This window comes from Choristoneura fumiferana, chromosome 12 (genome assembly GCF_025370935.1).
Source record: "Choristoneura fumiferana chromosome 12, NRCan_CFum_1, whole genome shotgun sequence".
Taxonomy (NCBI): Eukaryota; Metazoa; Arthropoda; class Insecta; order Lepidoptera; family Tortricidae; genus Choristoneura; species Choristoneura fumiferana.
The window spans coordinates 14,313,183-14,338,933 of NC_133483.1; the positions used below are offsets into that span (position 1 = coordinate 14,313,183).

At 36.5% G+C, this 25,751-nt stretch overlaps 2 protein-coding genes across 2 annotated transcripts; both read left to right on the forward strand.

Moving 5' to 3' along the window:
- Positions 1-195: 195 nt before the first annotated feature.
- LOC141433421 (lambda-crystallin homolog) lies at positions 196-6,130 on the forward strand (the record flags this gene model as incomplete). Its single annotated transcript, XM_074095452.1, is given in 5 exon segments — positions 196-383; positions 2,585-2,775; positions 3,631-3,806; positions 4,367-4,531; positions 5,845-6,130. Coding segments are annotated over 5 exon segments (925 nt in total), but the record flags the coding sequence as incomplete, so codon positions are not given.
- Positions 6,131-8,057: 1,927 nt separating this feature from the next.
- Positions 8,058-25,500, forward strand: LOC141433423 (serine/threonine-protein kinase STK11-like). Its single transcript, XM_074095455.1, has 6 exons — positions 8,058-8,941; positions 11,492-11,677; positions 12,523-12,659; positions 13,657-13,845; positions 17,164-17,324; positions 22,558-25,500. The coding sequence occupies exons 1-6, from the start codon at positions 8,399-8,401 to the stop codon at positions 22,674-22,676; spliced, it is 1,335 nt and encodes a 444-aa protein (XP_073951556.1). The 5' UTR covers positions 8,058-8,398; the 3' UTR covers positions 22,677-25,500.
- Positions 25,501-25,751: the final 251 nt, after the last annotated feature.

A 25,751-nucleotide genomic window follows, 5' to 3' on the forward strand; every position in this document is an offset into this window, starting at 1 on the left:
TTAATAGGCAAGCGACTGGACAGAACTCAGAAGCGACACAATTTCAGCAGGGGGTCCACCGAAACCAGTAAAATTTTGAAAGTGGTCCGAGAAAAATAAGTTTGGGAACTACTGTCGTAGGCTATTCTGTTGTGGAACAGAACCACAAATTGTCCCAGACCCAGTACCATAAATTGTCTCTAATTTGATTTACAGCGGCCTCATCGGAAGGTCATGGGCCATGCTGTTCGCCTCAGTTGGCTACCAAGTCACTGTCTTCGACATCATCCCGAAACAAGTGACAGACGCGTTAGCAGATATCAAGCAACAACTGCAGACGTTACAGAAAGATGGGCTGCTGAGAGGCCAGCTCAATGCTGACCAGCAGTTCCAGTGCATCAAAGGTAAAGCTTTCACCAATAACCACGTGAAGCCTCGCGTACTTTGTAAAGAACAAATAAAACTAAGAATAACGACCAAATGTACTTTATAAAGCACAATTTGTTCATCGAATAAAGAATTTTAAGAAAGAACTGACGTCTAAGTCTTATAATAAGTACCTACGTACCTACTCGTAGGTACCTACAACTGTAAACAAAAGTTAGGTCTCAGAAAGAAACCTACAGAAACATTACGTACCTACCTACCTATTTATGTAAAGTGTAAAGAAAAGATAAAGTTGACCTCGACTGTACCTAGTACATTACATATTTGTTCAATGCCCCTCAGACGTTTTTATTTCCAGTGTTTTCCATTTTGTCTCTCCGTCAAACTATTTCTTCGAGCTATGTGATGCATGTAAAACGTGGGACGTGTAGGTAAAACCATTGTAGTATTATAATAAAATAAGTCATGCTCAATTTGTCATCAATTCGCGTAGCTTAGCAAGATTTCAGAAATATCAATATTTCATTCTTTAATTCAATTCCAAACTTCAAGAACATTTTTTACGAGTAGGTAGGTACGGTATGGATACTTAAAACCATTGAACGTTAATGACCTATGAATAATACTTTAGTTTTTTCGTTGTGGTATACAATTTAAGAATACCTACTCAGAATGTTAAGATAGGTGCTACTAAAAAAACCGTATCATAAGTTTCTTGTGTTGTGAAAGTACTTTTAGAATTTATTTACTCTTCAAGGTTTTATGGCTAGCCTTGTCAGTAATATTACGAGTTCACTCTCACAGTGTAAAGCCAAGTCCAGACTAGCAAGAAAATCGTGCAAGTTGCATTAGGTACATTGCGGCGCTCGATTGCCCACTACAAACTCGTTGGCTTTACGGCCTCGCAATGTAATGCAACTTGCACGATTTTTCTTGCAAATCTAAACCTGGCTTAAGTTAAGATTGTTTTTTTGGAATCTTTTTGTATTTTATTTCATTCCAAATTTTTCTTTTACGGTCATCCGTAAAACCGATTGAAAATAAACTGAAATACAGATGCACAGAAAAACAGAAAAATAAGATCATCACTGGGAATCGATTCTGGGATTCTGGATTTGTTCATGGCAATTAACATTACATAGTAAAAATTCTGAAGGGAAGGCAACTTAAGCCAGAAATTGAAAACAAACTGAAATACAGATGCACAGAAAAAACAGAAAAATAAGACCATCACTGGGAATCGAACCCAGGTCCTCGGTAATCCGTACCGCGTGCTATACCGCTACACCACTGATGATCTGTATTTCAGTTTGTATTTTCAATTTCTGGCTTAAGTTGCCTTCCCTTCAGAATTTTTACTATGTAATGTTAATTGCCATGAACAAATTATCGTCTGACGAAAACATAAACAATGGCGTGATAACGAGATAAGAATTTCATAACTTGAACTCAATTTACATAAGTTTAATGTGACTGAATACAGATAAAGGTTTCTGTAACTCATCGCACGTTTAAAAATTTTCCATTTCATTTTTTCTTCTTTTTCTTCTTACAAGGTACAAACAATGCATCTTGATAAAAAATATTCTCAAGATACTGCACACACGAATAGACTTTGAGACAGCTCCAATAAAAAAATCATTGAATACCAGTACCACTACCATGAGTTTACAGTGACCGTACCTACTCGATAGCGACGGCGTAAATTATTTACGTTCTGCTAGAGGCACATACAAATAATTTACGCCGTCGCTATCGAGTACGGTCACTGTAAACTCATGGTAGTGGTGAACGGTGAACTATTCGCAACACTGTTTTGTTAAACATATTTTTACGAATAATTAAAGTTCAGACTTATATAGAGCGTAGTTTAAGGTTGCTTCGTTTACCCGAGTTACAAGTTGAGAAAACTTATAAGTTCGAATGTAATGAAGAATGCTAGCAAATTAACATAATACTAATGCGAGCAACTCTTATGTTTTATCAACTATTACCGGTACTAACTCTTCTCAGATAAAAAAAAAGGAAAGACAAAGTGATACGAATGACATAGTGAGATCAGTAAAACTACTTACGCCTCGTTCCGTGGATACAATTTACGCACATAAGTGATAAGTCCGACTAAACTTGCCCAAGTAACTATCTAGTAGGCTTATTATGATTTCGGGAATAGTCCACATTTGTTCAGTTAAAACTGAAACAATTGTCACATTTTCAGGCTCATCGGATTTAGCAGCGACGGTAAAAGGTGCCGTGTTCGTCCAGGAGTGTGTGCCAGAGAACTTGGACCTCAAAAAAAAGCTGTACCTCGACTTGGATAAAGCTGTGGATGATAAAACTGTCCTATCTAGTTCCACCAGTTGCATCCTGCCCTCGAAGTTCTCTGAAGGCTTAAAACACAAGTCCCAGGTGCGTGGATGCCAGCAATAAATTAAAGAGGTCATATTATCTTGGTACATAAGATCACAACGTTAAATTCTAGACCTATGTGATATTTGGTCGAAGTGCGTCTTAGATGAAAGGTTAACAAATTAAATAAGTACTTAAAATAACAACAATTTATTTTTTCATAAGTCGCGGAAAGATATTAATTTTATCAAAATCTATAAGTTTAGAAAAATATCTACTGTTGTTCATAGGACAATGAGGGCTATCGTTTTTTGTCTTTCTAGATGGCGCCACTGTTGCGTGAGGTTTTAAAGTGTGGCTTTCAAAGTCTGTTATTACGGGAGTGAAAACAAAGTTTAGATTAAAATCATATCTAATACACCTTAAAACAGTACCATAAAAATATCGAGCAACCACAGTGTTGCGTAGTCCCGTTTTGTTCGGAAAAAAGGAGGACAAAAGTTTCCCAAAGACAAAACTGTCTCAAAATACAGTCATTCAGTGCCCCGTAACGCATAATTGCCATAATTAATTTCAGGTAATGCAAAATATTCACAAAATTATTCTAATTATAAATAACCCCCGTAGCTCACCCAAAAACTATGAGATTTGACATTTCGTAGACCTCACGCTACACTAGCGCCTCTAGCGGCGAATTCATACGCGATAGCCCTCATTGCGTAGATAATATTACTCGTAGGATGTATATTGGTGTATTGGGTGTAGACCCAGCCCAGCCCCCCCCCCCCTTATTCGCCTTTGAATGTAAGTAAGTATGCTATTATTTCTAGTTTACGAACTGACCGTAGGTACGTCTATCTAGCACTTAACAAACCATGTTATCAATATTCCATTAAAAACCATGACTTTTTACAGGTGATCGTGTCACACCCAGTGAACCCGCCGTACTACGTGCCGCTGGTGGAGGTAGTGCCAGCGCCGTGGACCAAGCCCGAGGTTATCGCCAAAACCAAGGCTGTCATGCTGGAGATTGGCCAAGAACCTGTCGTGCTGAGCAGGGAGATTGATGGATTCATCTTGAACCGCATACAGTACGTTCGGTTTCAAACATTCGTAGCAGTATTATTTAGGATTTAAATTAGAAGGCACTGGCATTTTCCGACGAAACAAAAGTATGATCTAATCATACATCAAAAATCGTAGATATACAATGCATATTATAATGCTCATTTAAGCCTTAGTTAAATGTGATGCCGTCTCCATCTATTCAAACAAAACAAATAGGGACGGCATCACATTGGTGGGGACACCTAGGTAAATAAAAGAGAGAACGATGTCAGTAACCCTGTCTGTTAACTGTACCTGAATAGGTATGATGTTTGACTCATTATTGGTTCAAACGTATCGGAGTCCCCCTTTCTAACCCTTTACTGATTAGTTACACAACCAACTGGCCAACAAATGATATACTTCTCGTAGAACTGTACTTATACATTTTGTGGGCGTCGCCGAGTTGTATGGTATTTTAGTAAAAAGTAGAAGATGGATCAGGAATGTCAGAGGTGTAGGAGTGAAGTGACACCTATTTTTTATGAAGATAATTTATTTGACATTCTTTAACATTTTGACATATATCTTTTATCTATTATAGGTATGCAATTCTTGACGAGGTTTGGCGCCTAGTTGCGGATAAGGTGGTGAATGTCGAGGATATCGACAAGGTGATATCGGAAGGTCTTGGGATGAGATATGCCTTCTTGGGCTCCCTGGAAACAGCACACTTGAATGCTGAGGGCATGGCGAACTACATTGAGAGGTAACTCGAATTCTATATTGCGTTAAAAATTGTGACGAACGTAGAATGGATTGACCCCTTATTTACTATTATTGCTAAGTAGGTACCCACTCTGGAACATCTCGGAAGATGGTTAGCAACAATATTTTGCGCTATCTAGCGTCGAATAGCTGAACTAACTGGATTACTTTACGTACCAATATCTCTTCGGTTGCCATCTGTGATGGTTAAAACAACCTTGCAAATGGCGTTGCCATTTTGTGCGAATTCTCCCGAGTGGCATGCCTTCTCACAGATGGCAATACCAATTAAGAAAATTTAGAAAAAATAGAACTTAGAAAATAATAAATATTTTATGCGTAGCCGTTTCATAAACTTCAATAGCGAGATTAGGTTACGTATCCAGTTCGTGCAGCTATTCGACGCCATGACTACAAAATTTGATTTTCGAACTTAATTTTGTGTCATCCTGATCACGCTAATAGTATTTAGACAGGGACAACACGATATTATTATGAACTTCGAATTTCGGTGTAGCCCTCTTGGGTGTCGCTTTTTTAACCGACTTTTTAAGGAGGAGGTTCTATTTTCGTAACTGTTAGGTACATGCTTGAATTGAATACGGTGCCTACATGCCTGCATACAGCAGTACTGTGCGAAAAAAAATGTTTTCTAGCGTTTAATGCTGTGGGAGAAGACGTCTAGGCTACAGCGTTAGGTACTCCTATGTATATATTATGCCGTAGAAGTTCATTTACCTACATCAACCTTTTTGCCTGGTGACCCAATATAAATACACATATTTGAAACCCACGACCCTAAAATTATCGCTTAAATTGAGGTCATAATGTTGTTGATTCTCATATAAGTACTAATAATAATAAAAATATAGCCTTTCTGTTGTCCTCAATGTCCCTCAGTTCGGTGTGTCTTTTGATATACCTGGACCTCCTCCAACTGCCTTCATTGGACTCTGTTGGCTACAACTCTAGTCCAGTATGGTCCCAGGGTTAGGCGGAAATCATCTTCCCATCTTCTTATTGGACGTCCCCGTCATCTGTTTCCATCTCTTGGGTACCAGTGTTACCTGCTTGCTCCATTTATCTGCTTACACGTAACATGTGACCCGTCCATCCCCATTTCAAATGGTCAATTCTAGTGAGTACCTATGTTGATTACTTTAGTTTGATTCCATAATTAGGTATTTAATCAGACTTCCCGGGACCCATCCTAATACCGCCCGTGACACAATTTTGACCTGAGACCTGATGCCCTGCTAATTTTGTTTCACTAAAACATCTCAAAGAAAATTCCTAAGTTATTGTTTCTTTCAGGTACGGAGAAACTATTTACAGCGTCAGCAACACGATGGGGCCGATTCCTCGCATGACCCAGGACCCGAATGCTCCCGCAATCTGCGAGCAACTTAACCAGCTGGTTCCCCTGGAGAGATTACAGGAGAGGCGAGCATACCGCGATGCTTGTCTGACCCGTTTGTCCATACTGAAAAAAGAGCTGAAGAACACTTACAAACGTTAAGGATTTTGATACTAAACTGACAATTGAACAAAATGTGTAGATACAAAGAATATTGTGAATAAAAAAATGATGTTGTTCCTGTTTAAAGTTTTAATGGAGGTCATCTATATACCTGTTACATATTATGTATGCTTTTAAGTGCGCTTAAAAAATGTATGACCCAAATGCCTAAAATTATTAATAAAAAGAAATGGACTCCGCAATGTAATGCCTGAATCAATCACTTAAATAAAATGAAAGATAAGTTTTTTTTTTCTTGCAACTATGCTTTAATTTCATCATAACCGCACTAAATACCCAGCACAAAGCGGGACATTAGAATTCAACATTTTTGAGTTTTTTTGTACTGTTCGTAGATCAGTTTAATCCTTTGAACTCGAAGGTTTAATCTATGACTACCTACATAGGTAGGTAAGTTCATAATCTACCTCCTACGCAGTGGCTCGCGCGCATAGGCCTTATTGCATATCAAATTTGGGATAGCACAATAGTTTTCACTGGTGTTCCCTTCTTTCACAGACAGAAATATCACAGAATTTCGTTTCGCAGAAAATGTTTCATATCATATGTCTTTGTATTTTTACTTCGAATATTATTGTTTCAATTACTATTTACTTGAAGGAAACATATTAAATTGAAAAAAAAAACATTTAATTTTGAAATGAAATCATTTTATTTAACAACTGTGTCAACCATAGAATTATTTGTTAAAGAATTTTCATTTTCGGTTTATTTATTCACGATATTTTGTTTCAACGAAAATGTAAAAATAGACGTTAAGTATGTTGTCCATAATTAAATAAAATTAAACCATTTTAATGTACTTAGTAATTTTATGTACTTAGGTAACTATGTTAGATTTGGTTAGATTAGAGCTGTCACCCCACCAGAAAGCGAATCGCTACCAGAAAAGTAGGTAAGGTTAGGTTGGGACTGTGTCCTCACCAGAAAGAAAGCGAATCGCTACCAGAAAAGTAGGTTAGGTTAGGTTAGAACTGTGACCCGAACAGAAACGAATCGCTATCAGAAAAGAAGGTTAGGTTAGGTTAGAACTGTGACATCACCACTAAGCGAATCGCTACCAGAAAAGAAGGTTGATATTTGATTATTCTATGAAAAAATAATAATATGAGAAAAAACCGGCCAACCGGCCAAGAGCGTGTCGGACACGCCCAAAATAGGGTTCCGTAGCCATTACAAAAAAAAAAGTAATATTTTTCTAAGGATTTCGTATTTTGTACGGAAAAATCCAAGTTTAAGTGTATATCTTTATACCTTAGGCTGCTATTTAAGAGTAAAACTACTAATAATCCTCCAGCAAACTTAGCCGTTATAGTTTTCCGTGAAAGTTTGATATACTTACTTACTACCATCCTGAATTTTTTCAAATTTTTCCACCCACCTGTTTAGATTTTAGGGGGGGGGTTGGGACGCTCGATTTTGATGAAAATTTTCACTTTAAATTTGAATATTTCGCAAAAAAATCATTGAATCGAAAAATCGTCTAATGGTTTTAAAAGACCTATCCAACGATACCCCACACTATATGGTTGGATTAGAAAAAAAAAATCAGCCCCACTCTACGTGTATGGGAGGAACCTAAAAAAAATTTTTTTTTTTGTACCATTTTCTCAGCATAGTTTACATAAATTATACCTATCCGTGCGAAATTACAGCTTTCTAGCATTGATAGTCCCTGAGCAAAGCCGCGGACGGACGGACAGACATACAGACAGACAGACATGTCAAGCTATAAGGGTTCCGTTTTTTGAATTTTGGCTCCAGAACCCTAAAACACAAAAATACCAGTATAAAGGATATTACAGACAGACTGACACAAAAGTCTGCTTACATGTTACATATGCTCCTTTTAGTCGTTTTAACTAGTAACTCGAACGCGCTTCATGAAAAATGTCGCTTGACCATAGACGAAATTATGTTTTATTTAGTAGCAAGCGAAATGACTTATAAATTAGTTCTCTTGTTGTATAAAAACGACTTTATTTGAACCTACTAAAGATTAGTTTCAAAGACAGCTTATATTGTACGTTACGGCTCCAATCGTCATATTAGAATTAACACCGTAAGAACTGTCAATACTGTCGTATTTCATTCATTCATCTGGCATTCATCCTTGTGGTTTCGTTGGATTTCTCGGTTTACTTACAGCTTATTTACATTTATCGAAATTATAAAACGAAGTAGTATAACAGCCCATCCATTTCCAAACATTTTAGATTGTCATATCGCGTCCAATGTGACGCGTAGTAGGGATAAAATTTTGTTGCACAGCCTTGCAATACGCATATATTCACAGACATTATTCCAAATGTATTGTTTTGAAAGATAATGGATCCAAGAATGTGTAGAAAAATCAGTAGTAGTGAAAGTCTTCCAGACGCTGAAAATGTGGAATACGAGGTGTCGAATATTGTGGCGCCACAGGAGAGTGAAGACAACTTACTGGAGGGCAGTCCTGAGCTACACTCCGTAACCTGGCTTGACGACGACCAAATTGACGAACTAGATCTTAATTTAGACCAAACTAACCTATTTTTCCATAGAGTCGATAGCGCAGACATAATTTATAGAAGTAAGAAAAAAAAATGCAAAATGATAGGAAAATATGTTATGGGTGACATCCTTGGGGAGGGATCTTATGGGAAAGTGAAAGAAATGCTGGACTCAGAGTCGCTGTGTCGGCGCGCCGTCAAGATATTGAAGAAGCGGAAGCTGCGGAGAATACCCAATGGGGAGCAGAATGTGCAGCGAGAGATCCAGCTGCTCCGAATACTTAGACATAAAAATGTGATAGAACTAGTCGACGTTTTGTTTAATGATGAGAAACAGAAGATGTACCTTGTAATGGAATTCTGTGTTGGTGTGCTGCAGGTAAGACTATTTTATTATGAACTAGTTGTTGCCCGCGACTCCATCCGCGTAGCCCTTTCGAAACCCAGCCGTTACGATTGTGCGGTTAATAACATTTGAATTTGTCATGAATTGTACATAAAGTCCATTGTCGTAATGCTTTTCATACTTGGCTGGGTTTGAAAGGGTTAAATTCATTTCAGAGGAGTTTTCTTACAAACACTGTGATGAAAATTTTATATTCTAGAAGATTGATGTCACTGTTTTATTTCAGACTATCCCAAAATTAAGGGAATTGTTTATTTAACAATTTATCCATTAGGGAGAGCCAGGAGTACTGAAAGCTTCTTAGTAGGTGTTCAACTTACTTGTGAACTGCAATACCCTCATAGATCCTGGCATACTACATAAAGCAAAATTAATTGTAAGAAAGACTGCCAAATATACTATGCAGACTAGGAATATTATTCAAAATCACAAAGCTGAAAATTTAGAAGTCCAAAACATAAACTATATTAAAATCTGAGAATATATGAAATCAAAATATGCCAAATTCATTTTACAAATAAAGCTATGTCAATTTGTCTATGGTTCAACATTGCTTGCAAATTATCTGCAAAAGATTTGTTAATTTCTATCCCTTGGGAATTATGTAGTTTGCTGGTATTAAAACATTTTATTGTGTTAATGCAAGTTATAAATTATCTGTGTGTCCCAAATGATAATGATGATGATGATGATGAATAATATTTTTTTTAAACAAATGCATAAAAAAATGAGACAAATATTCTAGATAATTACAACAGAGCTATAACCCTGATAAACAAATAATTAAATTATCTGTATCATCACCAAATTTATGCATATCATCAATCTTCAAGGATAATTTGTTAATCTTACCTCATTCCCATCTGTTATTCAAATAACATCAAGACAAGGAAATAATTAAACAACATTGTTTTACTAATATTGATTTATCTTTAGGAAGAGGTAGATATAGTCATGTAGTACTTGACCTTCTGATGTTTACTGGATCAATATTGCCTACAGTGGACTGATGTGTTTGTCACTAAGCTATGAGTAAGCTCAAAAACCTGTTATTAAAACATTGTTTTACAACTACAAATTAATAAAATAATTAACTTCAAAAAATGAGATTATCAGTTTGACACATTTATAGTATTTATTTCTTAAGCCTCTTTATTTATAATATAATATATACTAAATAATCATCATCATCATGTCAGCCGAAAGATGTCCACTGCTGGACATAGGCCTCCCCCAAGGCTCTCCACTCAGACCGGTCTTGTGCTTTTCGCATCCACCGCGATCCCGCGATCTTAACCAGGTCGTCGCTCCATCTTGTTGGAGGCCTACCGACAGCTCGTCTCCCGATACTAAATAATATGTAAGAAATATTGTTGGAACTACGCGAACTATGATGATCTATGCGAGCTTCCAAATAAAAATACAAAGTTTTATAGGTATAAATATTAATGATGTTTGTTTTTTTCGATTCATAGATACTAGGTTTGATCCGAGTAAATTTTGTGTAGCTCTTCATTGTGTCTGCACGTAGTTGGTTAATACTTTATATTGATTTCTATTTAACAGTAGAAGTCTTCTTCTGGAGGTGCCATCTCTGACCGGAGGTCGGCTATCATTAGAACTATCCATACATTCAACACAGCAGCTTGTAACACGGATTGTGTGCTAAGGTTGAACCATATCCAAGTTTTTTAAGCCACAAAGTACTCCTTCCGGGCGGTCCTTTTCCCTGGATTTTCCCTTGCATGACGAGTTGGAAGGTCCGTATGAAAGAAAATATTTGAAACATTGTATGCAAGAGTGAAAAAATCAAATTTTGAAATCACCATACAAAAAGTTAGTGAGTGAGTTGAGATTAGTCTCATATTTGTTATTATTATACCCATGCAAAGCTGGGACAGGCAATAAGTTATAAATAAAACTGCACAATATTTCTATTGAGCATTGGCAAGTTTTGTAAGTGGAATCTACTGATATTATTACATATGCAAGGTGGTTGGCCCAATTTAATATTTGGATAGCTGAAACAACATGACTGCATATCTCGCAAACTGCTGTCATATGGTTCCACATGTTGTAAACATAGTATGCTTGGTAAAGTCGCATATGTATCCATAACTTCAGTTGCGATTTGCATTTTATTTATAAGTATTGTTTTATAAAAAGTATAGCAGGGGTGGTCAATTGGTTGATTGTGGCTCTTGGTTCAGTTGATTTATTAGTTAGATAGATTCCACAGTCAGAGCTTGGATCTAATAAAGTCAACCACCCCTGAAGAATTGGTACAGTTAAGTACTTATATTATATTATGTCTGTAAGAAAATTTGCAGAAATTATTGAGAGAGAGAGAGAGGAGATCTTTGAATAGTGGAATGAACAATATGCAGTTCTTATTCTTATCAGATACAAATTGAAACACAATTTTGTGTAGAAAAACCCTGGGAAGAATTGGTTACAATTGGAGGTCCATAACATCGTGACGTAATTAAACAATGTACTCTAACAAAAGTAATTTGTGAACAGGACATGCTAGAGTGGAGTCCAGGAAAGAAGTTCCCCCAACGGCAGGCCCACGAATATTTCTCGCAACTGCTGGACGGTCTCGAGTATCTGCACGGGCAAGGGGTGGTGCATAAGGACATCAAGCCTGGCAACTTGCTGCTCACATTGGACCAGACCCTTAAGATCACAGACTTTGGTGTTGCTGAGGTAAGATTTTTAGTAAATTATCTGGCGTGCCATGACAATAGCCGGCATGACACCGCAAACCAAGTGATACAGAAGTTTAGGACTATGGTAGGTATAATTATAATGGCGAAAAAAAAATTTAAATGAAAAGTTATTTAAATAGTTATAACCACTCAGATCACCTTGTGCTTGCAATGGACTTGTGTTATCATGACGAAATACGACTTTCCAATATATAAATTTATGAGCAACATGCTCAAGACAAATAAATGTTTTTAAATGACATTGTTTTCAAATGAATTAAGAGGTGGCCTTGCGACCTGCCCATTTGTCTCAGTTTCCATTGTGCGAAAGCACATGGATTAGTAGTGTGTCTATAATTCGCCATGGGCAACTGATTTGTTTTTTGGTAATGGAATAAGCTCCTTTAAACACAGCAGTTTGCCTTGTTTTAAAAATTCATAGCTGAAACTGGGAGTTTTACAGTTTCTATATGACCGTGTGTTTATCTATTTACATAGCCATGCTAGTTAACAGTATTTTCATGTTTTAAAGACAATTTTTTGCTGAAACCTGCACAAACCTGCGAAGCGATTCAATGGTGCGTGCGAAGTTCCCAATCCGCACTGGGCCCGCGTGGGAACTATGGCCCAAGTCCTCTTGTTCTGAGAGGAGGCCTGTGTCCAGCAGTGGGACGTGTATAGGCTGGGATGATGATGGATGATGAAAAAGTATAATGCAGTAAAAAACAGTATAATACTGTTTTTAACAGTATAGTTGGCAACCCTAGTTACCTTAGTTAGAATAATATATTATTCTGTATTGCTGGCCGACTTAGGCTCATTTAAATATTGTATTTATTCCAGGCTCTAGACATGTTTTCCCCTGACGACACGTGTTACACGGGCCAGGGTTCACCTGCTTTCCAGCCGCCAGAAATCGCAAACGGCGCTGAACAGTTTTCCGGTTTCAAAGTGGATATATGGAGCAGTGGTGTCACATTGTAAGTTCAACAATATTACGTTAACGTGACCTTTGCGGAATGCGCGCTACTTTGCTTACATTCGTACATCTAAACTGCAATTTTGCACTGCTTAAATACATAGATCGTATGTCTTGCTTAAAAAGAACTTATGAGTACTTAATTTATTGTGTTTATTCTTCACAGATGTTATTAAGTAGTTGATAATTTCAGCCCTTTGTGAAAAATTGCAAAACATATTTGCTATGAGTCACATACCATGCGTGTTTCTGATTCCAATACACGAGTTGCTTAACAAAAGCTATTTTCGGACAATGATCGACCAAGTGCCCTGTATCTACTTCGTGTTCTATTTACATATTTTGTATTGTGAGAACATTGTTATACGTTTTTTGTGCGAAAATTAAAATAAATAACGTATTTGTATCTCATTGTCACATTTTATGCCAGTCTTGAGAATATGTCATGCATTATTTATTGTTTACCGGCAAAACTCCTTAAAGAATTGTCCTGGCTGTATAATAATGTGTTATTTTTATATCTTAGCAGTACTGAGTGCCAGTTATAATGTACATTGAGGATTGATAAGCACTAACAATAACATTAAGAGTTTTCCTGGTGCCACGGTCTCGTTGTTTTTGCGTGCCCTTCTTCAATTTACATGCGTCTTTTCACTAAACTAATTTGAATTAAGTTTTGAATACAAACTAACTGGAGAAAATTAATGAAAGGAAGGTTTTTACTTCGTAATGCATGAACGGGATATAAAATTTTGCACTTAACAACAAAATCGCTCTATAGACAGGATCGGGATAGGAGCCACTAAATACCACAGAATGACCTATTTTGAGCGGACCTTAAGTAGATAAAAAAATAACTTAAGTAAATAGTACCTATCTCGTACAACAGCTAGTTTTTAATAAATTCAAGTAGAAACGGACCGCGAAGGTCCTTTATTTTAAAAACCGGACTCCTGAAGAAACTAGTTATAGTGATCCCTGCTCTATATTATCACCAGATACAACATGACAACGGGCCGGTATCCCTTTGAGGGTGACAACGTGTATCGACTGCTGGAGTCGATCGGTCGCGGGGAGCCGGCGCCGCCGCCGCCCTCGCTCGGGCCTACGCTCGGAGCCCTGCTTACTGACATGCTCAAACGAGAGCCCGAGCTGAGGCCCAGCGTGCAAGCTATCAGGAGATACGCGTAAGTACTAGATACCGTAAAAACGGTGATATCTTGATTGGGCCTCGCTTGCATTCTTGCTCACAGATATTCTTCAGCGATAACTCGAGTTCAGACCGAATTATTACTGACTGTCGCGATCGCGACCATTTGAGGGTGATCTACAGTAAATTACACTTTTAAACATTTCGAAATATATATAATGAGCGCACTTCTGTGTTCCGGTACTAATTGACTAGAACCAGCATACTGGCACGTACTGAGGGTTCGACGACAGGGCCTATGAGTTGACGTTGAGGGTGGACGCGATGGTGCCTCGCACCGCACCGCATAGTTACTTTACCTGTTGAGACGGCTGAGTTACCAGACTATTTGTTATTATTATGTTATGGAATACGATCGGAATATAAAAAGCGGTTTTACTGCTTTACATTTTTAAGTAAGTAACTTCGAACCTGGAGGTCAAGAAGGGAGGCCTTTGCCCAGCAGCGGGACACACATATAGGCTAATTAAAAAAAACTTCGAACCTCTTCTTAGACCAACAATTATTGTAGACTGCATGTTGTTGATAGGTAAAATTAGTTTATGATTCGGAAGTAGGTATTGCACATGTTGTTGCGTGCATCATTAAACAAATTATTAATAACTCCTAAATTAGCTTAGAAACTAATAGCTAAACTACAGGCGAAGGTTAAAATAATAGACTGGATAAACTGCCCAGGCGTCTAGCAGATATTGTTTATGTTATCATATCAATACCCTCGTATTTCATATATAATTAGAAGAGCTACAGCAAGCGCTTAGCGTATAAATGGTAAAATTAATTGCACTGTTTATTATAGATTTTACATTTAATATTCTATTTTATCATACGTCTATTTAAGCACAGATCACTTTAATACCACAATAATATATTATCTACTGTAAGTGTACTTCTAACATTAACATTCTACATTGTAATTGCGCAATTAATACCTCTAATCTTTCTGTCTACCGCGTTTTAATAAACAACTCCTTATAATGATGTTACCTATTATTTCAATGTATAGTGCTGATATTAAACAGCCCACAATGAGTTGTATCGCACCTCACGTCCTTCTAAGTGGCTTAGCCACTGGATTGTGTTAGTACAATACTCGTAGTTATATTTCACCTTCAACTTTTTATGTGACACTGATGACATTAGAGTAGCTTTGTTTATTCGTGGCTAGATAATGCTAAATCTGCATTATGTATAGTGCAAATGTAGTTCATTGATACGTTATTGTAACTTAATGAAATTTTTACGGGTCTGTATTTTAAGGATGCTATGATGTCAATGAGGCCCTATATGGCTCTGCTGTTCGTCTAATCAATCTACCTACTCAATTTCACTGGTATTTTTTAAGGGGTTATCTTCACTGCCAATTTTTGGTCATCTATTAAGCGTTTTTTTATTATTCATAATAATGTAAATTTTACGGTAGTACAGAAACTCTTCGCGTGCGAGTCCGACTCAAGCTGGGTCGCAATTTGAAATTATAGCATTTGCACTTAAAACAACTTCACAAACGGTTTATTTACCTATAAGTAAAGAGTTGGTTCATTTTATTTTTCCATTAGAAGCAAATTGCCCTGACGTCCGCAAAATGGATATTGTCATAGTAAAATAGGAGAAGTAAGTTCACTACAAACAAAAGTACATCGCGCGGCTTAAATGTGTGCGCGCCGGTTGGCGCCGATACGCACGCACCCGCCGCACGCACACTGATAATTTAAGGAGGATTAAGTTTTCTGTAGTCAACTCGCTCATCTTGCGCTCGCTTTGCGAGATGATCATCTTTTACGTTCGCGTACTCGTACTTGCGTATTTATTTTGTATCAGGTATATAGTTATAAATTAGTAGTATATAAGTGTAGTGTAATAGTTACGTGCAAGGACAGATTTGAAAAAATAATAGATACCCACCTACCTATAAACAGTTTAGTTATAGTATTATGTGTAGGTAAACATGAGTAGTATGTACACAGTCGCCATCGCCACTCCGGCGAATTCATAAATAATATTTTTTAATTTAGTATAATAATGATAATAATAATTATAGCGACATAGAATCTTGTTTGTCTAGGCACAGACATAAGACACTTTTAAGTTAACTTTCGTACTAAAATTATTTGCCGCTAGGAATTAATCTATAATAGACATCGACAACCCTAAGCGTCCGCGCCGGAGTAGGCAGTTAAGTCTCCTAAAGGGTCGGCATTTACATACTTCTCCTCTTTTACTATGATATTGTTAAGGTATGTTAGCTATGTTAAAATATGCAGATATGTTAGCAAGAGATCATCTACATATACGTAATCTGATAAATAATACCTCTCATAATGTGTTTATGTTCAATATGTTAAAACTAGCGATTTTTTTTTATTCCACTTTTAGTACTTATAGTGAAAAGCGAAAGTCTCAGATAACATCGTGATAACACAGAATAACAAGTTTTCCATACAGTAGGCCGACGCCTTTGAAATTGAGCGATACCGCAGCCTGTATAGGTATTTACGCAAGTAAGGAAGGGTTGTCACAAATTTAAAATTTGGAAGGTAGATGTCTTTTACGAATCGGTATATATTGGTTTTGCGAAATTATATAAAACAAAATGAATTAGGGGTGGCATACTTGCATACTAGGGGTAAGAAGTATCAAAATTATACAATTTTTGAAATAAAAAACTTTTTTTCTACAAAATATACTTTCATAGATTAGTAAGCGACAAATACTTTCGGTTTCTAACTAGACTTAACGGACTTAAAGTTCCTGTTATTTAATTTAATTACATAAAAAATAAAGTATAATTATATAAATAGATGAAATCTTAGTTCCTTATTTATGCGAGATGATGATTTGCACGCACTCACAGTACATGTCGTATGCACCATAATCAATTTTATTATAAATTTAAATGTTAAAAAAGCGATAGCCCTAGAAGACTTGTCCCAAGCTACTAAGAACGTCGAAGTATGCAGTTGGGGCTCCCCCCACCCGCGTCTCACCCCTCTCGCCCCGCGCGATTGCCCTGTCTAGACGTTTCCGTCGGATTACTGTATATAGGGAAACTTGTTATACTGTGGTGATAACGTGTAACGTCTGCATATGCAATAAACCGTCACCTTTAGTTGACAACGCGTCACCTAACGCTACGTACGCACTGTGCGGCTAATCGTGCGGTTTGAGCGCGCCGTCTCATTCTCAAACGATACTTTGAAGGGGGACGACACGCTAAAACCGCGCGGCTCCGGTTTTGCCATTTGAAATACGAAACCCCAATAAAAAAAACCAAATGGTTGTGTTTCTATTCCAGCTGGGTGCAAGCTGTGCCGGTGCTAGAATCAGGCGAGAAAACTGTGAGTCCGCGGTCACGGCGGTCCGACGAACTACACAACTCCACTGTGCTGCCCTATCTAGTGGAGCGACACTATGCCTCGGCGCAGGATTACTTTACAGAGCGAGACTTACGCCACGGTCAGTATCATCTTTAACAGAAAATTAGTATACATAGAATTTTAAAATAAAATTAAGTCCCTAGCTGTATTTAGGAAAAACTTGCAGGGTGTAAAATAGCGACCGAAAGGGTTCGTGCAAATATTCCCAATGAGCGTCGCGCGTTTTTTTAACGTTGTCCTGACAAACTGCCTTGCGTGTAGTATGCATGAGAAGTGTATGCAGTCTTGATTGAACAAAACGAAACAACAAATACAAGAATAAAAGAAGAAAAAGAAAGAATAGGAGTGTCAAAATGAAACTGTAATATTTAATTAAACTGGAAGTTTGACTTTAACTGAACTCGCCTGTAATCTTTTTTTAGGATATATTTCTTGTTGTTGGCAATAAATGTTATCACACATTCTGACAACATCTTGAGTCATACAATTTCGATGAAAAATTGTTACTAGTGGCGATGAATTGATGGTGATGAGATGTTCGGTTAAACTAATACAACCATCTGATGAAATATTCCAAATTAGCTTTAAGACACCTTCACTACCGTTGTTCTATATTATTTACATATTATAGTTAGGACTAGCGCGAGGACGATAATCTCTATGGGTATCATAAATAACTTATGTCAAAGAATAATTCAAGTAATCTACGTCGTATCAGCCATCATTACCCGTCATATATCGTTTTATCGATGTATTTCATAGAACAACGGCCGAAATGTTTTAAAAAGTATTTTACTCAACATTAGCACGATTGTCCTCCGATGGAGTGAGACATGTTTCGTTTTTGAAAAACTTACTATGTTCCTAATGTTAGAAATGGATGCCGCTAATACGCAATATGGCTGTTTTAGTACGTAACTAATTATGTGCATAATAATAGTTGTTTTTTCATTTGTATGTTATTTTTAACATTAACTTTGCAGAAGCTGCCCAAGTTCAAGTGTCCGGTAGGGTGCGCGCTAGAATTTGCTCGTTGAGTTAGGTTCGTTGCATGAGCGTGACCGGTTTAACCCCGTACAGTGATCATTTTGATCCCCAAACGTGACCAATATGAACCCCGAGAGTAACCGGTTAAACCCTGATTATAATCATTGGAACCTCGAGTGTGACCAGTTGGATCTAGCGAAAATGACCGGTATGAGGGTATGACTCATGAGAGTGACCAATTCATCTCCCTTGAGTTACCTATTTACACGGCGAAAGTAATAATTTTGACCCCAAGTTAACTGATCTGACCTTTTAGTTAAAGTTCCTAGGGAGTTCCCGATTTAACCCGCTGAAGTGGCAAAACTACCGACTAAAATTAACCACTTTGATCCCAGAGAGTGACTGATTTAATTTAATTTAAGAGTGACTCTCTATTTTCCACTAATCCATTAACAATTGATTGACAGTGTTTGACTTGCTCATGAATATTAACATGGAATAATACATTGACTTTACTTTCCACAGTGAGTCATTTCATGACTAATCATAGTAATCATTGTGTAATTGACATCGGTAGTGAATATTGAAAATAATATATACAGAAATATCACCTTAAAGCAGAGTCATTTGCTACGTTAAGGTGGTTTGTCACGGTCAGCTAAGCACTACAGCGCCAGTAGATGGCGTTACTGTGCAAATTCCACGTATGTTATTTTTTATGAATGAAAATGTGGATAATTTTCTAAAATAATGTACATAACGCCAATAGCGTGAAATTTGTAGCATATCCTGCTAAGTGTCAGACGTATTTTAATTTAGAAAATACTTTCACTTTTACTTATAACAACGCGGCAGCGGCGACTGAAATATTTTCGCACACATGCTTGTAACTGGTTGTAAACAAAAGTGTTTGCTAATTTGGCTATCATGTACAAAGTGCAGATTGGACTAGTTGCAATAGCTTAGCGTCTATCCTATGCACAGCTTAGGAAGTTCGGGTTCGAACCCATTGTGATAATAAACTTTTTTTTATAGTTTTCAATTAATGAGGTTAACATTTTTTGAAATATGTAGCTCAAAATATTTATGACCTAATTTAGACACTAATATTTTTTTTGGAAATTTTCAGTGTCCTATCTATGAATATGCACAACTACTATTAAACTATAATTCCTCACATCCACTCAAGGGTTGCTTAGTAGTTCGCCTTTGTACATATACAGTCAAGGAAACTGAATCACGTACCAGGGTGGAACCTTTACATATTCAATTTCGCTATGATTTCTTTGGCAGATGTATGGGATGTCAACATGACATTAGTAGCACATAAGTGATTCAGTTTTCTTGACCGTTACTCAACGTTTGTATATTTATTTGGTACAATACATGCATACATACTATGGGAAAAATAGTCTTAATCATAATCCCGACCCATACACGTCACATTGCGGGATACAGTACCTACAGGCTTCCCCTCACAATGAGGGCTTGGGCGTTATTTTCGACGCAGGCCCAGTTTGGATTCAGAACATCGCACACACCATTAAATTACTTTGCAGGTGTGTGTACGTTTCCTCACGATATTTTCCTTCAACGAAAAACACGTGAAAATTTCAAATTAGATTTATTTATTTTTATTTGAAATTTAATTGGGTTGGGTAGTAATCGAAGGCTCTATTGAACAACAAAATAAAAAAAAGTCCATTACTATGTCAGTTTTTAGGGTTCCGGAGCTAAAATGGCAAAAACGGAACCCTTATAGTTTCGTCAAGTCCGTCTGTCTGTATGTCCGTCCGTATGTCACAGGCATTTTACTCGAAAACTACAAGATGTATATCAATGAAATTTGGAGTACAGATGTCTTGTCAAAGCCGCTATTTAGGTTTTTAGTTAAATTACAGAAATAAATATTTATAGGGGGGCACACGATACACGTAACAGAAATTGAAAAAAAAAATATATTTTTAACTCGCATCATAGTGTGGCCCATAGTTCGACAGCTCTTTTGAAAAGATAGTAAGGTTTCTCAAAAACTTTTTTGATTAAGTGAAGATTTCCGAAAATAATCGCTCCATAAGTAGCAAAAATTGTGTCCCCCCCCTCTATCTTGTAAACCGTTTGTCCAAAAAATATGAGGTAACGCTTAATAAATACTTTCAAATTGGTTTCAACATGATCGGATATACCGTTTTTGAGTTATTGCCGAAAAACAAAAGGACGTAAGTGCCGTGAAGATAAGCTCTTTTTCTGGTAATAGATTTTAAGACTGTAGTAAGTGCTTTAATTGTGTTATAACGCACATAATATTACTTGATTTTTTTCGTAATGGCTACGGAACCCTATTTTGGGCGTGTCCGACACGCTCTTGGCCGGTTTTTATTTATTTATTTACACCAATCAAACAATTAAATCAGCCCACATACAACCACTGCTGAGTAAAGGCCTCTTGCATTTTCACGGCACTTTGCCTAGTCTTGTGCCAGTCTCATCCACAGATTACCAGCCGACAATGTACGTTTTGACAGTATTTTCAATCTGTAATTATTTTTTGTGAAAACAAAAGTTTTTTGTTAATTATGTAAATTTATTATTTAAAAATTAATAAAAGAAGCATATTTTGTCAAATAAACTTTTCCCTGAACTTTGGAGTTTACCGAGATATGGGGATCAAAAGTTAGTCCGTTACCATGGGGCTTGGAAAAAAAACAGTAAAAACACAAAACAGTCAAAAACAGTAAAGTACAAAGGTTCCACCCTGGTACGCGATTCAGTTTCCTTGACTGTACATTCTGATTCTGACTGATTCATTCCAACTCTGACGGGCAATTAATTTTATAATAATTATTTCAATATCAGCATCATCTTCATCATCATCATATCAGCCGTAGGACGTTCACGGTTGGACATTAGGCCTCCCCCCCCGCCCCATATACCCCAAGTTGCTTCGGTTGGAAGCAGCCTGCATCCACCGTGAACCCGCGGCTTTAGCGAGGTCATCCGTCCATCTTGTTGGTGGACGTCCTACACTGCGCTTGCCGATCCGCGGTCTCCATTCAAGAAATTTTCGGCCCCAACGGCCGACGGGGGTGGTGGGAGTTGTATGTTGTACTCAGCCTCTACGCTACTTAGGTACTTTTAATTTCGTTATAATGCCGTTTAATTTGCCCCTGAATTCTTTTGCGTCTTTTTCTGAGACCAGAGTATTGATGGTTTAAATATGTAATTTTTTCGCAAAGTACGTGGCTCCATAGTTTCCAATGTGAATTAATTCAGTTCAATTCTTAAAAATATAGCTACATTCAATTATAGATAATGATAATCCTGCCAATTTCGAGGACAAATTACAATAATTTAATGGCTCCATCAGTTTATCCAAACAATGATTATGACATGACAACAGACAATAATACTTGACAAATTTGACAATTGAGAAGTGAGATGTTTTTTTATTTTTATTTTATTCTATGGGAAAAGCTAAAGCCAGAAGCCATGCAGCTTTTGTCTGATTTTATCCCTACTAATTTATAATACGTAACTGCAATTTTCCGTACTTATTTGTTACTATGTTCATGTAATAATATTTTCTTTCTAATTTCTGTCGGAAATTCAAAAAATTGGCAATGCATTTGTTCGCTGCGCTTCAGTCGTTTGAGTTAAAGGCTTTGTACCCATGACCAGAAAAAATATTTTAAAAAAAGGAAACGCGCTTCAAAATGGTAATTATTTGATTTTGATTAGACAAATCAAACGAAAACTGGCAACGGCGCCTAGCAACGCACACTGCAAATCAGTTTGCACCTTTGGCGTACGATACTGTCGCCGTCCACTCATATGTTGACAAACATAAACTAAAATAATCATCTAAATTAAGCTGTTAAACAAAAGCTTTCTTGAGGTAAATAAAAATTGCCTCAAATAAAGAACGAAATAAACGTTAGCAGATGTCATTTTAGTTTCAAAATTATCTTTCAAGCGCACATGATTAGAAAAATAAATTAGTATGGAAGACGAACCACCTTAAGTAAAAAGTAAATTTATTACGAAATCAACCAATATTCGAAGGTTAAAAACTGTCAACTCCGCCATTTCGGCAACCAGTGATCTTTACTAGTTGGAATGGCAATAACTCAATAAGTTAAGCTGTACAGATTTACTTACCTGAGTGAAACTCTGTCCCAGTCTTTTGTCTCGCAACTAGGGAGTACAGAAGATAAATTGTTAAGCATAGTCTTTCCGCGAAGAATCAAAAAGGATATTTAAAAACTGTTAATTTGTAAGTTATCCAAAAAATCGAAATTAATTATCCATTCCAAAATCTTCCTCAGAGCTCGGTGACGGTGGGTCACGAACGCTATCCACAGCGGAACTTTCCGAGCAGTCTTCTCACCGCAAGCACCGCTGGCACTCCGCCTGCGGCCGGCTGCCTTCGTGCCGCCTCACGTGATCCCGACCGGCCCGCGCCCGCGACGCACCCTAGTGCTGACCCGACACTCGTGAGATGAAGCCAGCCTTTATGTTCTTTACCTGTACGAATTCCAAGAGCGTACCCATCTTAGTTTTTCATTCTTTCAATTTTCAAAAATCGCTTGGTTAGATTTATGTGTGGTTTGTATGACAGTGCACATCGACTTGTTTGTTGGGACTCTACACCCGGTCACCCGGAGTTGATATTTATTAAAAATAATTATTCAAATACCAATTAGAACCTATGTTTCTGGTCTATCTGTCTATGGGTATTCGAATAGTAACGTCTGTCACGTTCGCCGCCATTATTTATTGGTTATAAGAAAACAATATATCTTTGGTGAAAAAGCGTCGTATGTCCCCAGTGTTTATTTCTTTATTTCTACTATCAAGTAGCCATGTTTCATATTTAACGCTAATTTAAATAACGTGGTCTGTTGAACGCTTAATGACAAAAAGAGTGCGAATTGATAAATAAAAAATAATAATGCAGTTGTGTGAGTTTTTGCGTCTGTGTAAAAGTGGCGAAACAAATTGAGGGACGCATTGTGCTTTTTTTTAGCCAAAGGTAGCAGGTTATCTGCGATCTCCATCAGATATGTCAGAGCGGGCGTGGTGTATAAAATATTGAAACACGCCAGAACTTATTTAGTTACATGAAAACAAATGTAATTATGGCATTATTATCAGCTGCCTTGAGGTCATAATATTCTGAGTTTTTGTATTTGTAATTACTTTATCGTTTGATCATATTTTTGGTCACTCGCAATGTAAAAAATACTATTGTAATACATGTGTAATGCAATTGTTTACTTCTAAAGTGGAGTAAATCCTGGGTTTATAATAACCCATTGAATGTAACAAAATAAGGCGTATGGGTTAGTTTTCAGTTTTGATCGAGAAGTCGACGATATGTTATTTGGATGTTGCAATTTAAAAATGTATTAATATATTACAGTAAACGACGTCTAATGTTATAGAATTGATAAATTTATGTGTGGCTTAACAAAGTGTACCTTTACAACACATGGCAATGGATCTTGTCAATTGAATTCTCCTTATTTTAATAACAAACGAATTGTGTTATCGCCTCAAGTATAGTAACACGCTTATTAATCTAGATCCAGCTAACGTAGTCCCATAAATCGATATAATTTACGATTCATATTTTTTGTATTAGAAGTTTCGATGTGTCGTTAGTTTAGTGGATCTCAAATTTGATGAGTGGTCTGAAATGGTCCCTACATTATTTTCTAAAGTCTAATATAAGTAACCTTGGACTTTAGACCATAATGCTATATAATTGATGTTATTTTTTATAAAATGTGTGCGTAGTTGTTGATACATCTCTATTAGAGTTCTTGCCAGATCAAATGTCATCGCACTTTATTATAGCCTGTACATGCGGTTAATTGGTCGATTGTTTGTAAGTGGTTTTTCCAATCTCAAATATCACTTTTTCACATTTTGAGGCTTGAGATATGATTGTTTTTAATTGTTAGCTCTGTCATAAAGTACAAGTTTATGTGTGATTGTTTCTACAAGCTAAATTTATTGCTAAATATCGAGATATTTGTATTTGTTTTTGCAATATTAATCCCAGTAGCAGCAACATTGCCTTTTATTATACGATTTAAAGTAATATTATTCGAAGTAAAAAATACTGTATGGTTTCCTTTTGTTATATTTTTTCTGCTATAAGGCCCCACTTCTACTTTATTTTCGATTGTAAAATATATTTTTAGGGTAGGTTTAGATATTGTCTATAAATCCCAGCGGCATTTAAGTCAAACGCGCACGATCATATATTATACCGATTGAAAAAAGGGACAGTAAATGCGATTGTAATATTGCGCGCTATAGATAATAAAGCTACAAGCTGGCATGTAATTGTCAAATTCTCGTCGTCTCTTTCAGCCACTTAGTAAGTTACTCTATGTGAGTAGAGACCGAGCTTTTGACTTCCATGCGCGTTGCTGATTCGTACTTACTGTTGCAATCAGGTAGCAGTTGTTTGGGCTGGTACTATTTTTTGTAATTTATAAAATTTTATTTATTTATATTATTCTCTCTCCTCGCCAACCAGAACAAGAAAGTGTAATTTATTATGAGAGTGCAACTATTATTCTTTGCGTGGTCTGATAATAAAATGTTGGATATGTTTCATAATTTTGGTGTTTTAGACTCGTAAGAATAGTCATTGAGACTTGGTTCACACAGTGGAAGTCCAATGTGTTTCGATTTGTAAGTATCGTAGCTATTATGTTGTCTACCGCTAAACATATGGGTGTTACAAAAAGTTATGTCGAACCTCGTGTGAACCAGATCCAAGTAAGAATAGATTTTTGTTCGATGTAATGTTTCTAATGGATTGTATACATATTTATGTACTTAGCTCTTTTAGTATTCTGTTTGCGCTGGTGTTTAGTCGTTTCGTTGTTCATTAGTTTAGTCGTTAGGTTAAATGTTTCAGCCATAATGTATTTGAGATTAGTGCGTAGAAGATCTCACATCGCCCAAGGCACTTTATTTGCAAAACTCAATTAGTCTAATAGTTTTTTAGTTGTTCCATTGCATTGATCAAAGTGGGGTCTAAATTATAAATTGTAAAAGATATATATTATGTTTACGCTTAAAAACATAAAACAGACATAATGTGCAGTGCATGACTGAACTGATAATATGAAACAAAAAAAAAAACAAAGAGAATATTAATATATTGTAAATAAAAAGTGAAAAGTATTGTAATCTGAATTTTATTTTTTGCTACACAAAACAATAAAGTATATTGTATTTCGATCCAATTTAATGATGTGTGTGAAAACCTACAACCTATTGCAAAATAATTAATCGGTTCAGTAAATCTATTAATTTATTAATTGAATAGATCAAAGTATTTTTATCTATTTTATTATTTACAATACTTGATTTCATTCCAAAGACTATTCAATTATAAAAGCAGTAACTATTTTTTAATTTTAAGGAAAGTAAATAAAACTCGCTTATTTATCCGCGCATTAATCGATTTTTAAAATGTCAAATTTTCCACCATACT

Coding starts and splice junctions, on each gene's coding strand:
- LOC141433423 (XM_074095455.1), top strand. CDS start 8,399: ATGGATCCAAGAATGTGTAGAAAAATCAGTAGTAGTGAAAGTCTTCCA. Junction 11,678..12,522: donor CAGACTTTGGTGTTGCTGAG/GTAAGATTTTTA, acceptor TATTTATTCCAG/GCTCTAGACATGTTTTCCCC. Junction 13,846..17,163: donor CAAGCTATCAGGAGATACGC/GTAAGTACTAGA, acceptor TTTCTATTCCAG/CTGGGTGCAAGCTGTGCCGG.